Source organism: Centrocercus urophasianus, unplaced genomic scaffold (genome assembly GCF_019232065.1).
Source record: "Centrocercus urophasianus isolate 14NV4802_14NV808 unplaced genomic scaffold, USGS_Curo_1.0 seq_20, whole genome shotgun sequence".
Taxonomy (NCBI): Eukaryota; Metazoa; Chordata; class Aves; order Galliformes; family Phasianidae; genus Centrocercus; species Centrocercus urophasianus.
In genome coordinates this window covers 4,787,137-4,802,853 of record NW_024884756.1, presented here as the reverse complement: position 1 = coordinate 4,802,853, position 15,717 = coordinate 4,787,137, and the positions used below count along the sequence as shown (strand labels likewise).

General features: G+C 41.9%; 1 protein-coding gene across 1 annotated transcript in view; it reads left to right on the top strand.

Moving 5' to 3' along the window:
• The window catches only part of MAP2 (microtubule associated protein 2), a 189,122-nt gene extending 173,685 nt beyond the window's left edge, over window positions 1-15,437 (top strand). The window contains exons 15-18 of the mRNA XM_042822366.1: window positions 800-1,143; window positions 12,570-12,651; window positions 13,153-13,265; window positions 13,960-15,437. Coding sequence (XP_042678300.1) covers window positions 800-1,143; window positions 12,570-12,651; window positions 13,153-13,265; window positions 13,960-14,175 — 755 coding nt within the window. The 3' untranslated portion in view covers window positions 14,176-15,437. The remainder of the gene's footprint in view (window positions 1-799; window positions 1,144-12,569; window positions 12,652-13,152; window positions 13,266-13,959) is intronic.
• The last annotated feature ends 280 nt before the right edge of the window (window positions 15,438-15,717 follow it).

Sequence of the window (15,717 nt, the reverse complement as noted above, 5' to 3'; positions counted from 1 at the left end):
AGAAAGTGCAGTCCCACTACTAATTCTTGCCCTCAATGGAAAGGACAAGTAACGCCATTAAAAGGGGAATGAAGCTGCTAAAAAATGTTACGGTATTTATTTATTTACTAACTTGCATGCAGATGTTGCTAGACCGTGATTTTTAATCAATTTGCTTTTTCACTTCACTACTGAAAAATAGCAATCGAACATGAGGGACATCTGCCTGTCCACACAACAGAGCTATTACTTGTTCATCAGCTGAGTACTTGCCTAGGATAGAGTTGAAGAGGCTAGACTACCACAAGTCGTATGTGAACAGAAGCAGCCAGGCATTCAGAGCCTAGAGTTTCAAGATTACAGACTTTTCACGACCCTAGTTTAACCTCAAATCTATTGAAACTGATGACAGCATTCTTACTGGTGAGTCAGACTGTCCGATCAAGCCCTGAAGGTTGGATTCAGATGGTGCTTCAGTTCTTTTCCTAAGAGGGAAATTGGTGTGTTGATATTGTGCCTTTTATAATGAGCTCTGCAGGAAGCATAGGCTCTGTGGGCAGCACATCTGTATTGCAACGTGGAGAGCTCAGTCATTGTGTGGGTGATTTATCAGACCAGCCACACGTGTCAAAGTAACTCCAGCAGGGTTGATTAGCAAAGGAGATGCAGAGACAGACACCAGTCTGCTGTTTACAGCTCCAGCTGACAGCCATCTCAGAGCTCTGTCTTGTGTGGCAGACAAGGTTGTAGTCTTGGGAAGCACGGAAGGAAGAAGAGCTTGTATTTCTAGGTTGAGATTATGTTTTTTTCTTGCATGTAGGATCAGAACCAATTCGTAGCAGAACAGGAAAAAGTGGAACTTCTACTCCCACTACTCCTGGCTCCACTGCCATTACTCCAGGGACACCACCAAGCTATTCTTCCCGTACACCAGGCACTCCAGGGACACCCAGCTACTCCAGAACCCCACATACTCCTGGAACCCCCAAATCTGCCATACTGGTACCTACTGAGAAAAAAGTTGCCATAATTCGCACTCCTCCTAAGTCTCCAGCAACTCCAAAGCAGCTGCGAGTTATTAACCAGCCTCTACCTGACCTCAAGAATGTCAGGTCCAAAATTGGATCAACAGATAACATCAAATACCAGCCTAAAGGGGGGCAGGTAAGGATTTCAGTCTGTATTTTCATCTGTATGTGATTTAATCTCACCTTTTGGGTTGGTATGGGGCAGGAGCCATTTTAAGTTTCCTTTCAAATGCTACTTCTTTTGTCACTGCCATCTACGTTGGTTGCTTAAGTGATGTTAAATTGCAGTGGTCAGGACTGTATTCAGAAAATCATCTCCACAAAACTGGAGCAGTACCTCACTGAGATCAGGGGAGAAGTTCCCAACAAGAGCTTGCACTCTGTGTCACAGATACATTTCAGAATGACCCTCACCAGTTTTTGCTTCCTTAGTCTTCAACAGCACCAGAAAATTAAGGAAGTTAGCTTTAATTCAGGCAAGTTCAGATTCAACCTAGATAGATTTTAGCAGGATTGCATAGCACCATGACCTTTCCCTGTGTCATTTTGCATGACTTAAGGACTGTGTTGAATGATGTAAATGAATTGCAGCCTCCAACCTGGTAAATCCACCCCAAATTGAAGATGATGGGAGAGCACAACTTAACTGTTCATTCCAACTACTTCAGGGTTGGAATAAGCAGGCTCAGGTCTCACATAAACTGGAGAAGGCATGTACATGAAGAAAAGATGAATGCATAAGAAGGTAAATCAGCATTTTCTGTTCTTGCTGTCTGAAAGCATATGATTTCAGAGATGTTTTGATGCAATTGAAAGTTGAAAAATGAGAGGTTTCATACCTTGCATAGTTGTTACACCCTGAAGCACATGATCATAAAGATTGCTATCAGCTGAAGACTGATAATGTATATGATAACAAAATCCCTTGTTACTAGAGACAGAACTTACTGAATGTTGAAAAGGACAGTGAAGACGTAGACTTTTCAGGTGAGCAGGAGCTTTTGGAGACTGAAGAGAGACAGAGAATACCGTAAATTTTCCTATGTTATGATTTTTATGCCTTCTCCTGAAGAGTATCTGCCAAACAGAGCGATGGGCACAGCTAGAATAGCCTTCTCTCATTTTCAGGCAGTGCAGAATTGGTATCGTGCGTGGCATTAAAACACAAAATTCTGTTCAAGAAAACAGGCTTTCTGCTTGGAAGAACATTTGTTCTAGCTTACAGGACGAAGCAGTCCATTTTATTAATGTTTAAATGGCTTAAACCCATTTACAACCTAAAAGAAATCCTATTTCATTAAGAAACAAAGAGGCTGAATGAGAAGGAGGAAAAATAATATAACCTATCAAAACTTAGGCTAAAAAATGCAGAAAACTCACCCTTATGGCTGTAAACAATTTTGTTGATAAACTTTTTGTAAAAAGTTTTTGTTCATTTTATATCGATTGAGGGCACAACCCCACCACAAAAACAGCCTGTGTCCCCAGCTCTCTTACTTCCCTGAGACTTCTGAGTTACAGCACTGGCAATCTGGGTGCTTTCTGGGCAGGTCCACCTCTCAGCTACCTGCAGGGACAGGACAAGTGTGATAAACACGCTCCCCCATTCAGCTGTCCAGAAGATAAGACATTCTAAAAAGCTGGGTTGCACAGTATTCCCAGATCAGATACTTCTGTAAATTTCTGAGTTTTGGAATACATTGTGGAAGATACACAACAGTTAGGTTGCCTAATGCTGCATCCAAAAAAATAAAGAAACTGAATTAAAAAGGAATATTGCTATACTACATTTACTGCAGGTCTTCCAGAGAAAAAAGCAGGCTCATATATTAAACAGTAAGGTATCCTTTAAGCGTGGATCCTGTTTTCATCAGTAAGTCAACATATTCAATGTCTTCTGGGATTTGGACAGTAGCAGCTTACTTAAAGTCAAGAGATCATGCCTCTGCATTGGTTCTCCTGCCTTGATTTTGCTAAGTGTCTGTGTAGTTATTTTGCATGGAAGTCCAACGCCCATCTGACATGCTGCATAGCAGATAGTCAAGCTGCAGCAGAGGAGTCTGGAGGACATCTTCAGATAGTGCTTCTGGATTCGTATGCTTTGCAGCAAGTTCAGCTGCTGGACATGGGGGCTCAAAACCACAACCGTGTTAGCCTGACCTCCTTCCTTTTAGTCTCTGTGGACCACAAGAGCAGTACAAGACTAAAGGACGAAGTGAACTGTATTTAATTGTAAACACCATGCCTGGACAGCTTAGCAGTTCTGTGGAGTTGTACAGTCTTTTCTGGATAGTGAAGAATGTCCCGGGTTTTGGTACTTCACATTTTGGGGGATCACAGGTGAAATCTCCTGCCTGCACACACACTGTCACAGAAATGAAAGAATTTTTTAATTCCCTCTGGTCTCAGGCCACTGAACTGGGCAAATGGAGAGCCGATGACTTTTTTCTTTATGTCTCCCTTATGCCATCGTTCAGTCTAGACAAGTGGTTTCAGGATTAATTCTTTGCCAGTATGTGCAATTGAATTTTATAGGGTCTGTTTGAGGAACGTATAAAAGCTAATTTAATTTCCTTCCGTCTTCTCCCTTCTTTTAATGTCTGGTGGCAAATAGTGCGCTGGCTAAAATGAGCTGTTATCTACTATCTGCTTTTAGTGATGATACATGGAACAAACAGAAAGCTGCTCAGTTTTTATAACCTGAACTGAAAGCGCTGATAGCAGTAACCACATGAAAAACTAGCAGACAAAAAGCCAACATAGATCTGAGCAAGTTAAGCACATAAACATGACATGCAAATCACTAAAGAAATACAGATATGCAACCCAGCAGTGTCATTTGGAGACAGACTATGCTTTTACCAGAGGCATATCTTAACCTAGCACAAGGTCTTTTCTTAGCTCACAGCTGTCCTAGAGAAAGCAGCCGCACTGTGAAACCACCAGAGGCTGAGGTGCAGAACTGAAGTAGCAGGGGAGGTTTGAACGCTATATAAATCAAGAAATGCAGTGCCTCAGCCTGGAATTTCATCAAAAGCTCATCAGCTAGCAGTTTGACTTGAATTCAGCTTTGATTTGCCAACCACAGAAAGAAAGGAAAGGAGAGATATTACTCCACCTTACAGAAAAGAAAAAAAAAGAAAAAGCAAAGAGCACATTTCTAGTGGGAGAAACAAGCAAACACCGCTCTGCATTGTGTTCCTAATAGGAATAGATGGCTTGAGATATGTTCAATTACTATTCTGTAGTCTGGAGAAATAAGGGCTTCTCCATTTGGTGTTGCAGCCAGGAGATGGTTATCTGGTTTTCTCTTTGTAGTAAAGTATGGTGAAATGTTATCATTCTTGGCAAAGCTCGGAGTCAACTTGCTCATGGGTATGTCTGCTGGGCTTCAGATGGATTTTAGCACTGCATCAGCTGTGGAGGAAACACTGTGCTTTCAAAAGCAACCCATTTGCATCTGTTATTTCTCAGACAGCCCAAGGGAGGCATGGGGAGAACTGGGGGAAGGGCTGGAAATGTGTTTCACATGCCAAGACTTTGGTTTTGCTTTTCTGTTCAGACTTTCTGTCATCTTGAAATTATATCTATGAGTGCTGTTTGTACACAGCAGCATACGACAGTGCAGTTAACTCTTCATTATGGACCAGGCAGCGTATTTACAAAGCATTACAAGCTAGCAACCAAGGAGAGAACCAACTTAGATTTCTTTTAACTTAATTTTGAGAGGTATATATAAAATTGCAACTATGAACGAGAACTTTGAGTAGTTGTCAATCAGCAGAGCTCCATAAAAGCACACGGAGTTGTACAGACTGGAATGCAATAAATAAGGTCTAAATTATCACTAACCACACTAACAGCCAGGCACCTTGTAGGGAGTAGGATGACATATTAAAATGAAATACCTCAGCCGTGTTGGAGAATGAATTGCTCCTTAAATGTTTTTAGAGAGATTAAAGGGAGTATTTGTACTATTTTCTGGAGTAGATTGAAGGTACCAGGACACAGATTTCTCTAACAGCCTGAGTCATTCCATTGGCAAGTTCAGCATGGCCAGCATTTTCAGCAGAGCTCTGAGTTGTCTAGATTTTGGCAACAAAATGGAGAAGGTGGTTCTTATTGGAAAAATGTTCAGGCAATACACAGTCTGGATTCAAGCTGTTTAGTCATACCATAGTGTTCTCTCTTGCACGGTAAAGTGAAAAAAGAATTCATTTTGCTAGATGGGAAGGAACAGAAAAGGAAAGGATAAAAACCTTGTTTTTTATCTGGAAACTTTGGATTTGGAAAAGAGATGCTAGGGGACAAATCTGGTCAGCTTTGGGAAAATTGACTTCCATGAAGACATAAACACAGGGTGTTTTTTTCAACTTGAACTGAACAACGTAATTTTCTCCATTATGCTGGAGTAAAGAAAACCCAGGCATTGCAACTCAAAAATGATTCCTTAAGGCTGTGGAACTGATTTGCAAACTTTGATGCTTGATGGCTTGTTACTTCATTTTTGAAGTTATTAGCATCCCTTCAATTATTAGCAACTGTTCCTTCTAAAAATTAAGGACTGAACTGTCTGGTTTCAGAAAAATCTGTTTTGCTGTGGGTTTGTTTGTGGGTTGGTTTTTTTTGTTTTTTGTTTTTTGTTTTTTTTTTTTCCAGTTAGGGCAGTACTGAAGCAGCAATCTATGGGATCCTGGGTTTTAGCTGAATTAATTTTGCTCCCAGGATTTTTTTTACTTGGCGAACCTGAATCAGTTTCTTTTGCCATCCGGTTCATCATTTGCCCAGATTTAGTGAGTAGTATGATTACAGAACAGTTGTTATATTTTATCTGTCTCGAATCTTGCTTTCTTGAACGCTCAGTTAAGATGACTTTTTGTCCCTTGACTGTAAACTCTTCAGCATGGAAAACTGTCCCTTTGCCTTGTTTCCCAGCACAGTTATGCAAAACATCTCAGTGTTCCTGCATCACAGTCATGCAACCAGACCGAGGCCTCCCTTGCTAGATGTTAGATTTAAAGAGAAAATTCCAGTTTCTGTGTCAGTTGTTAATTTATGAGAGAGAAATGTTGTTTTTTTTCTGTGTGATAACTATGAAAACAACATCTAAAGCAAATCTGTGTGCTTGGGACAATTAGCAACATGTATGTGATATTAATCAATGGGCACAATTTAAATTTTGGTAGTTGAGAAAGATGCACTCAGAAAATATTTTTTGCCCTTGTGTTGTGCTGATGATGGCTTTTCTTCCCTTTACAATTAGGGACATTGCTAGATCTAATTATTAATTAGATATATGCTGTGATCTGCAAATAGGTAGATCGAAGCTTCTAAGTTCTTCACAGACAGACATCAATCAGCCACCAGTATTCTGTGCAAGTACTAAAGACACGGTTTTCAAAGGTCAGGAGTTAACATACCTTCTTCCTCACCCTTTGCTAAGAATAAGATGAAGATGGTACATCATTTTGTCCATGCTGTGTGTGCAGTACAGTCCTTTATTTTGAATCTCACTAGCATGTAGGCTGGCTTTTCCCTTGGTGTGTGTATCTGGTAATGCCAGGAGTGCAAATATGATCTCAGGTTCTGTTTGTAGATGTAGAACCTTTGAGGCACAGTCCTCCTCTTCAGGGGCTTTAATTGGTCACAGAAATGCCCTTCCCCTTTCCTTGACTCTACCTGTAGCCTCTGAAAGGAGAATGAAATCTGTAGTATAATCTGTCCTTGGCAGCATATAGACTTTGAAGCACTGAGAACTACTTCTTGATTCTAATCAGGTTTTAACCTTAACCTCACTTCTGTGCCCAACCAATTCTTGTTTCATTCGGTCCCTTTGTTAACCAGCAGGGCAAACACTGAAATAATGTCTAGTTCCTGGGATGTGTCTGTGTCAAATTACTGTGATGCTGTGGTAAGTAGGAGGAACCTGTCATCTTTGGTAAGTTGTTAGGAGTCTGGGAGCTTTTACCAATATCATAGCCTCACAGCATATTCAAGTGACAAGTGGAGCCACGTTGGAGTTTTTTTTTTAATGCTTTAGGCTTAGTGTTTGTGGCAGAACTTCTCAAAGGCCATGATTTCATGGCAGGGAGAACATTAATCATCAGCTTCTTGAAAAAATACATGCAGAGCCTGTAATTTCATCAGCTTCTCAGTTTTTGTTCTTTGAGTATCCTCATTTTGGTGTGCACCATTGTAGTGAGCCACAGGAGAAAAGCGGTTGATGGATCATCTGCCCAGACACTGATTTGTTAGGAAGGGGCTTTTCCTGTTCTTGTGGAAGCTGAACTGAATGATGGTAGGCAGCAATGAACCTTAATTCTTTCCCTTTCAGAAGCTGTTTTCAGTCACGGATGCAGCGGGGCACAGCTAAACTAAATTCTTTCTTGCGTTTCTCTGCCTTCTATTCAGTACTTCTACAAATTTCTGCTTGCCGTGAATACAGAGGTACAGTACTGCCAGAGGAGGGCCTGTTCCAGGCCCCTGAGAGGAGACTTCTATACAAAGATACTTTGAAATCATAGTTCACTTTCTGTGAACAGCGACAGGGAGACACATATATCACTGGGTGATGCCCAGGTATTACCAGCCTGTTGCTTCTCATGTCGCCCAGCTTCACCCAGAAACATCCTTTCTGGTGTAGGGCAGACCAGACCACAGCTGCTTCCTGTTGAAATTACCTGCCAGGCCACTAGAAGTGTTCACCCTTACGAGTAGAGGTCAATATATGCCACATCTAAATGAATTCGGTGAAAAATACCTTCAACACTTGTTTTCCTCACAGCAATCCATAAATGCCTCTTATCTCTTGATACTTTGTTGGACAACATTCAAACAGCACAGAAGGCACTGGAGCGCAGTGGCCAATTCCTTCTGGGGACTGTCTAGAAGCAGTTGGTGTCTGTAAGGCTACGCTGTGTGCTAGACAGCACTATCTGCCCTGGGCTTTGCTCCCGGACCACTGTGGAAGTGTCATCAGAAGATAGAGCGGGGGAAGGTCTGCCACTCTGCCAGGACTTCAGACAGAAACCAGACTGATTGTTGGGCAGTGTGGTTTTATGGAATAACTCGGCATTGCCTGTAAGGCTTAAGTTTTCCACTGTGGTTTTGCTTTACCTGGATATGAGAAATGACAAACCAAAATACTACCTTCCAGAGCCTGTGCAGCATGTCTTAGCAACCCAGCATCGGTTTGGTAGAATTGAGTTTACACATCTCAGACTGGCATGTCCATGCAAGTGTTATGAGGGAGTCTGTAAGGAGATTAGCCTATTGGGATGTTTAGGGAGTGTGAAGAGAAAGCACTCAATTTTCTAACACAGATTACTACAGTGTTCCCTTTCCTGAATGAGAGCATGAGCAGGCTTGATCTTTCATTTACTGTGCACGCATGTTAGAATATAGAATGAAAGTTCATATACATGCATTCCTGCCACACCTCCACCCCCACACAAGATGTCCATACACATTTGGGAACATGGAGGCCTTCCTGGTGAGTCATGGTATTTGTGCTGTCTCTATCACAGGCAAATGCATCACTTAATTCCTTTCAAGCACCATTATAAAAGTTTACCATTTTCTTTTTGTAGCTCCGTTCCCTTGAGAAGCAGTTTCAGAGCCTCTCTGCTTTGATAGCTACACATTTCCTTCTGAATTCCAGCTTCAAATAGTTCTGCTTGTTTATCCTTTTTGTTTGAAAGCCAGAGATTCTCTGTAGCCTAAATGGTGCCTGTCCCTCTCTGGTAATTTCCCTCTGATGTTTACAGTCTGATTTACCAAAGGAAACAAAGATCATGGAGTCATGCTGTCTGGCTGGCAGTCTTAGCTATCCTCAATTCATTTGTAACTTGTTGGCCAATTTCAACCAGTGCTGACAGGGGAGCAGAGGTTAGAAACACCTGCTGTCCCTCCAAGATGGGATGATAGTTATTGATTAGATTCTAAACAGAGGCTCAGCACTGTTACTGGGGAAACAGCAGTGATAACTCAGTCCCTGCTCCGCAGTCAGAGACATTGGCTCCTATTTGCGTAGACTAACCCACCTGGGAGAAAGCTAGGTGGGTATTGCTGGCAGGAGGGAGTAGGCCTTGCTTAAAAATACAAATTAACGGATTAAATGGTATAAGGCATTAATCCGCAGGAAACAAGGCTTCGTTAGTTCATAGAATGCTTAGTTATTGAGGACTTAAACATGGACAGGGATACTGATGTATTCCGGGAAAGGGAGAAAGAGTAATTAGGGAAAACCTGGATCAGTGTACTTTCCACCTGTGCCAGGTGAGCTGCACAGCACGTCTGCATCACTCGTCTCACTTCAGCCTTCAGCACAGGACATAAATGATAGATAGAGTTCCTGTTGATCCTGCTACACAGAGGCACATTTCATCCATAGAGAGGATAGTTGTGTTGATTGTTCCTTTACATACCTGCTAGCTCGGTTCATGACACTCATAACCTGTCAGATATTTGGGTGCAAATCAAACTTGAGGCACTTTGTCAAAGGCACTCTCTCCATTTACCGCCTTGCTTTGGCTTCCCTTTTAAGCTACAGGCCCCCCGTCCACAGCAGTGAGGTCTTGCCATGACCAAAGTCAGCATTTTTCAGAGCAAGTGCATCCCTGTGGCCATTGCTGAGAGGTGCTGCTGACCCATCGCTGAGATAGATGTGCTCAGAAAGTGCTAGGGAGGCTTTCTGTTTTGCCCAGTCCTGTCTGGCCTGAAGCTCTCTGGGAACCAGATCTGACCGCACATCTGATGTGTGTTTCAGTAACTGATGTGACACCTGTCTTGTATAGTACTGGGGTACATTTTTTAAACATATAGTATATTGAGATAAAGTACAAACCTAAAACTCCAAAGGCATTTCCTTTCATTTTTCAGTGTACATTGGTTTACTTTCATGGATTAAGCAGACAGGAGAAAGACAGAACTATCAGCTTGCCTAGCAAAGATGCCCTTCTAAGGGGATGAAGGTGACCCACTAGTTGTGTTTTCTAGTGCTCCCATCACCCTTATTGCTGAGCATGCCATAACCACAGATCTTTACCAAATTAAGCAAGGAAGCACTTACCATTCCAGTGGTTTGACTGATACAGTAATTACTTTATGTGTAATGAAGAGGACCCACAGAACAGCTTGCCATGAAGAAATCCTTTGCATTAGCTACGAAGTGCCCCCTCAAAATTTCTTCTTGGTATCTGAGTGTGGCATTATTCTTGCTGCAAGGGCCAACAGCTGCAAAATCTGATATTCTGGTAAGGTGGTCAGATTGGCTTTTCCTAGTTCAGGGAGGTGAGGCACTGAGGAGATTAGTAATTTGTTTCAGATTTAACAGAAAGTCTGGGACAGTTTGGGGAACTGACTCCAGGAAGCACAAACTGCACAGGGTTCTTCCTTCCTCCCACTGAGCACTTCAGCTGGTGTGCAGCTGCTTGGTGTTTCTGGAGTTGTGAGATGAAGCAACAGGCCACCTCTGCACTGTACCTTTTTACTGCCTAAATAGAGAGGCACTGAGTTCTGACTGCAGTTTAATCTATTTGTCAAGAGCTGTCAGTCACTTTTAAAAGGACACCCTGCGATTAGCAGTCTGTTATATGAATGTAGCCCCTGTTAAGGCTATGCAGGAGGGGTGAAATACCTCAGGATTTCAACTGTTGTCTGAGCTGGCTGGATCACAGATTGCTGCATGAAAGGCTGGAGTGCTGAACTGAGCAGAGGGTTTCCATCTTCTCCTTGTGGCCAGTTCAGCAGAAACACTGGCCATTGCTTTAAAGAGTCTAGCACAGGCTTTCCAAGAACTCTCATCTGAGAAACTAAGGAGTTCTTTGAGCTTTTCGGAGAAAAGCTGCCTCATATTTCCCAGTATTGAAGCATCCCTCTTTGCATTTCACCACCAGTTCATGAGGTAGAAAAAGAGCAACGTACTGTGTTTATTTGTGTTGTAACATACTAAGTGTACAGATTGGTCTGACTAACTTTCTCACACACACTTCAGTACAGAAGGAATCACAGCAGGAGACAAAATTACTCTGGCTCCCTTGTCCTGCACCCCGATGGAGTGTCTGTATTTTATGTAGTAAGTTACCTTCGATTCCTTTTAGGTTAGGATTTTAAACAAGAAGATCGATTTTAGCGATATTCAGTCCCGGTGTGGTTCCAGAGATAACATCAAACATTCTGCAGGGGGAGGAAATGTAAGTAGCACAGACACCCTGTAAGCAGGCATCTCCACTGCGATGACCCACCTTGCGCAGCCAACTCCCTCTGTCTCCCTTTTTCTGAGCACTCTTTTCCTTCTTGCTAATAACTCACACGTGAGTTTGGTCTAGTAGTTGTGTGAGCCCTGTGTATGCAGTGGTGGTCTTCTGATCGTTCTTCACGGAGCACAACACATTTCCAGGACTTGGTCAGGAAAAGAAAATGAGAAAGACAGGTCATCTCTATAAACATCCAGGGATACTAACAGTAAAGGGTGAGCCAGAATGGTTTAGTGCTTTTCTTGGGAGTGGCCCGAGAAAATCATTTCCAGAAAGAGACTCCAGCTCACAGCTGGGCATCCTCTGCTAACCTTCTCAATTCTCTACGTTCTTCAGAGAGAAAAAATATACAAAGAAAATAAGGATAAAGAAAGTTCAGAGAGAGGGTGTGATCAGCTGGTGTACGTGTGCTAATGCCACAGCGTTATTCTGGTACAAACAGCTGAGGTTGCTCAGGGTTTGATCACACACCAGTTGGGTCCAGCAGACATACTGGAATAGCATAAGGATGTGATGCACCTGGTGGAAATGACTGGTCCTCAGATGAATTTGCGGCATGCACACATCAGGTCCTCTGCAGTGGGAAGTAACCAGATTCACTACGGCCACCACTGCTGGCTTAAGTCACTGCTGGCGACGTAAAAAAATAGAGGCATTGCAGTCAGCTTGGAGCTTCTGTGTGCATTGCTTGGCCCGGTCTGCAAGGGCTGCGGCTTCCTGCTGGGGGCAAAGCAGGATTGTGGCTGTAGCTGTTCCCGAGCTGGGCTCAGCGCAGCCATGGCAACACAGAAGGGATGGAGGGTGCCTGTGCTGCTGCCTGGCTGAGCATTGCAGTGCTGCTGCCACTGGTGACCATGCACCAGCTGAGGCGCAGCTGCAGAGCTAAAAGTGCCTATCATGTTTAGATGGCAAAAAATGTGAAACAGATGGCCAAGAAAAAAAACAGTCATGGAAATATTCCTGCTTGCCAGGATGCACGTTCAAAAACAGAACCAAACAGGGGTTTGGAGCATCCACCCTTTAGGGAGGCTCAGGAACATTTCAGAAAGAACCCACAAACTGATCTGCTTCATCCTCCTCTTCATTTTCCTAATAGAAAAAGCTTAATTCAGCTCTATCATTTTCCCTAGGCGGAAAGGAAGCTTGCTATATTAATCCAGCATTTCCTCATTTGTGGCATGGTCAACTAACCGTCTCTCCTTTTCCAGTGGTTTCTGGAGGCTTGGGCTCTTCCTCTGCAAGGCTTGTCTTTTTACTTCTTTTATTCTTTTCACTCTTGTAATTTCTGTGTGTGTGCTTTTAACAGGTACAGATTGTAACGAAGAAGATTGACTTGAGTCATGTGACTTCCAAGTGTGGTTCGCTCAAGAACATTCACCACAAGCCAGGTATCGGTAGAACTTCCTACAGTTTCTGGGATCTGGGACAAAGGAAAGACTTGTATGTGAAGGGGAAGTCATGGAAGATACAATCCTCTTCTATAGTTCTAGAGAAAGTAAATATACTTGGGTGATAGAAACACTATTCTTAGTTCCTTAAATGTGTACAGACATAGATGTGTGGAGCCACCTTGTTTAGAGATGAGGTAAAAGGTTGTACGGAAGGATGCTGCTTGTACAAAAAGTCAGTTTGATAAAACACCAATATGCATGCTGAAGTCAGCAAAGTATTTAAATGTCTTCTTAAATCAAGCAGACTGTAGCACATGCTTACAGTTTGAATATGTGTGTTAAAGGTTTTGTATTTTACTGAACATGCAGCGTGTTATTCTGCGCATCTCTAAAATCATTAGAACTCAACTAAAAAGGAAGTAATCTGAATGTGCCCATCTGCATTGTGTCAGACCTTCTCCTGAGCTATTCTGCTCTTTATTTCCTTTTCTTGTGTAGGAGGTGGACGTGTGAAAATTGAGAGCGTGAAACTGGATTTCAAAGAGAAAGCTCAGGCTAAAGTTGGCTCACTTGAAAATGCTCACCACGTACCTGGAGGTGGTAACGTCAAGGTAAGGGGACGGCCCTCAGGGAAATGCTACCAGTGTGCCTTCAGCCCAAATTCTTCTGTGAATTTATAGAGCTGTGAATTCAGTGATGGCTCTGAGTTGAGTAGGAAGTATCATTTCGTTCTGCATCAAACCCGTTCACGTACCACTTGCTCCCTGTGGAATTTGGAATGAGCAGGCTCACATCCCCAACTAAGATTAATGTGAACCTTGTAGAGGAACCTCCTGTGGTTTGTGCCCTGGCTTTCCATCTAAAAACAACCTTGTTTGGAACCATTGCGTGGCATAGGCATGATACAGTAAGCTTGTAGTGTGGCTATCCTAGAGGATTGGGACTGCTTTGTGAAACAGGAGGAAAACATCTTGAACGTAAGACATTGCCACAAGCATTTGAAAATACAGATTTCAGAAACAAATCACCTATATATATAATAAAATGCCTACTAATTTCATACAGCTAGGAACTGTGCTCCTGCTTGTTCAGGCATCCATCAGAGACAGAAATATTAAGAGAGGATGTAATATATGTGTAAAAAAAAAAAAGAGAAAAACTTCAGTTTCAATCCTTCTAGGAACTAAAGAAGCTTCAGTCCTTGTAAGAGCTGTTTAAAAAAAAAAAAAAAAAGGAGAGGCAAAGATGTATGATGAGAAAATTTGTTGAACATTTTGTGTGTTAAACTCTGCTTTCCTGCAACAGATTGACAGCCAGAAACTCAACTTCAGAGAGCACGCTAAAGCCCGTGTCGATCACGGCGCTGAGATCATCACTCAGTCACCAGGCAGGTCCAGCGTGGCTTCTCCACGCAGACTCAGCAATGTCTCATCCTCTGGAAGCATCAACCTGCTTGAATCACCACAGCTTGCTACCCTCGCTGAAGATGTCACAGCAGCCCTCGCCAAGCAGGGCTTATGAATCTGCTCATTTTGCGTTGTATGAAGTAATAATATTTAGGCATGAGCTCTTGGCAGGAATGGGCTCAGAGCAGGTGTTACATTCATTTTTACCATGTCTAAAACTAAGTCACATCCCAAGACTTGTAGTTACCATACAGTTAAAAAACAAACAAACAGATAAATATTAATAGATGCAGAAATTGGCCTGATCTCCATTTACAACAGGAAGACACTGGCTTTATATGGGTATACAACTGCAGTATGTTACATTGGACAATTATTGTTGCTCTGCTCTGTCTTGCATGGAGTACCGTACTACAATAAAATGCATTTTTACCTTTCATGTGCCTGAAGGCCATCCACCTCTTTCTGAAGAGCCTTGTTAATATCCCAAGTTGCTCATTTCACTGTTCTGTTGATAGATGGGGAAAAAAAATGAGAAACTGCCCATTGTAAGTTATTACAGGTTAGATTAAGAGTCTGCTTACCAGAAGGAAGGGGCATATAGAGAAATTCAAGTTTAATTAATAAAAAAAAAAAAAAAGTGATATTTTGTATAAATGAGTAGAACAAAAGTTGAATTAAGTTATTAACATTTTTTTGGACCTGGATAATTATGTCGGTGTATAGCTGATAAAGCCAATAAATTATTTAACTAATAACTAAAGCTATTAGTTGAAAACATTGAATCATGCTTGGGGAAGTGACGTAAAAAAGCTTTGAAAGCGAGCACTTCCACCCCAATGGACTTGTGTCTGATTAGGAAGTTGGTTAAGCGGCTAGATCTGTGTAGTCACCATCAGTTTCACATCCTTTCCGTCTGTTTGATACAGTATTATAGATATATATTTCTCTGTGGCCATTTGTGAGACGCCCTCTTCATATACTTGAATATTCTACTTTATTCACAGTATCTGTGTCTCTTGCACCCTTTGGTGTTGCAATTTTAGGTATGTAAAAGTAGATGTTAGCAGGGTTTCTTTTTCCCTATTCATAAAAATACATTTAAAAAAAAGATGAAAACTTTTAGCATGAAGTTGCTTTCTGTAACAACTAAAAGCCGTGACCCTGTTTTAGTGCCAGATGCAAGTCTCTTCTGTGATGCTAGAAAAAGGATTCCTTCCCTCCTCCCTCCCTTTCTTCACAAAGATATGATTTCTGTGGGGTCCAGAAGTTTGTAAAACGGTCTCCAAAGATGGCTGGGTTTGGATTCTGGATTTTTTTAAAATCCAAAATAGTTTGGCTTTTTTTTTTTTTTTTTTAAACTCCTGTAGTAACAGCAAATGTTAGATTTATTTATTTTGTTTTTCTTTTGCTAAAGTTGAAACAAAAAAAGTATTAAGGTGTCGTTTCCACTCCTTCAGTGATATCTTATGTATGCACTCAGGCACTCAGATAACAGTGATAAACATTACAAGAGATGCCTGTAAATTACAGTACACGAGTAAATAAATTGAGCTCCCTACACTGGGTTGCTGTAGTGATTAATAAATAGGGCATCTTCAAATCTGAGCAAAGTGGGATTATATTGACTAATAAAAAGTATAAGAAAAAGTGTGCA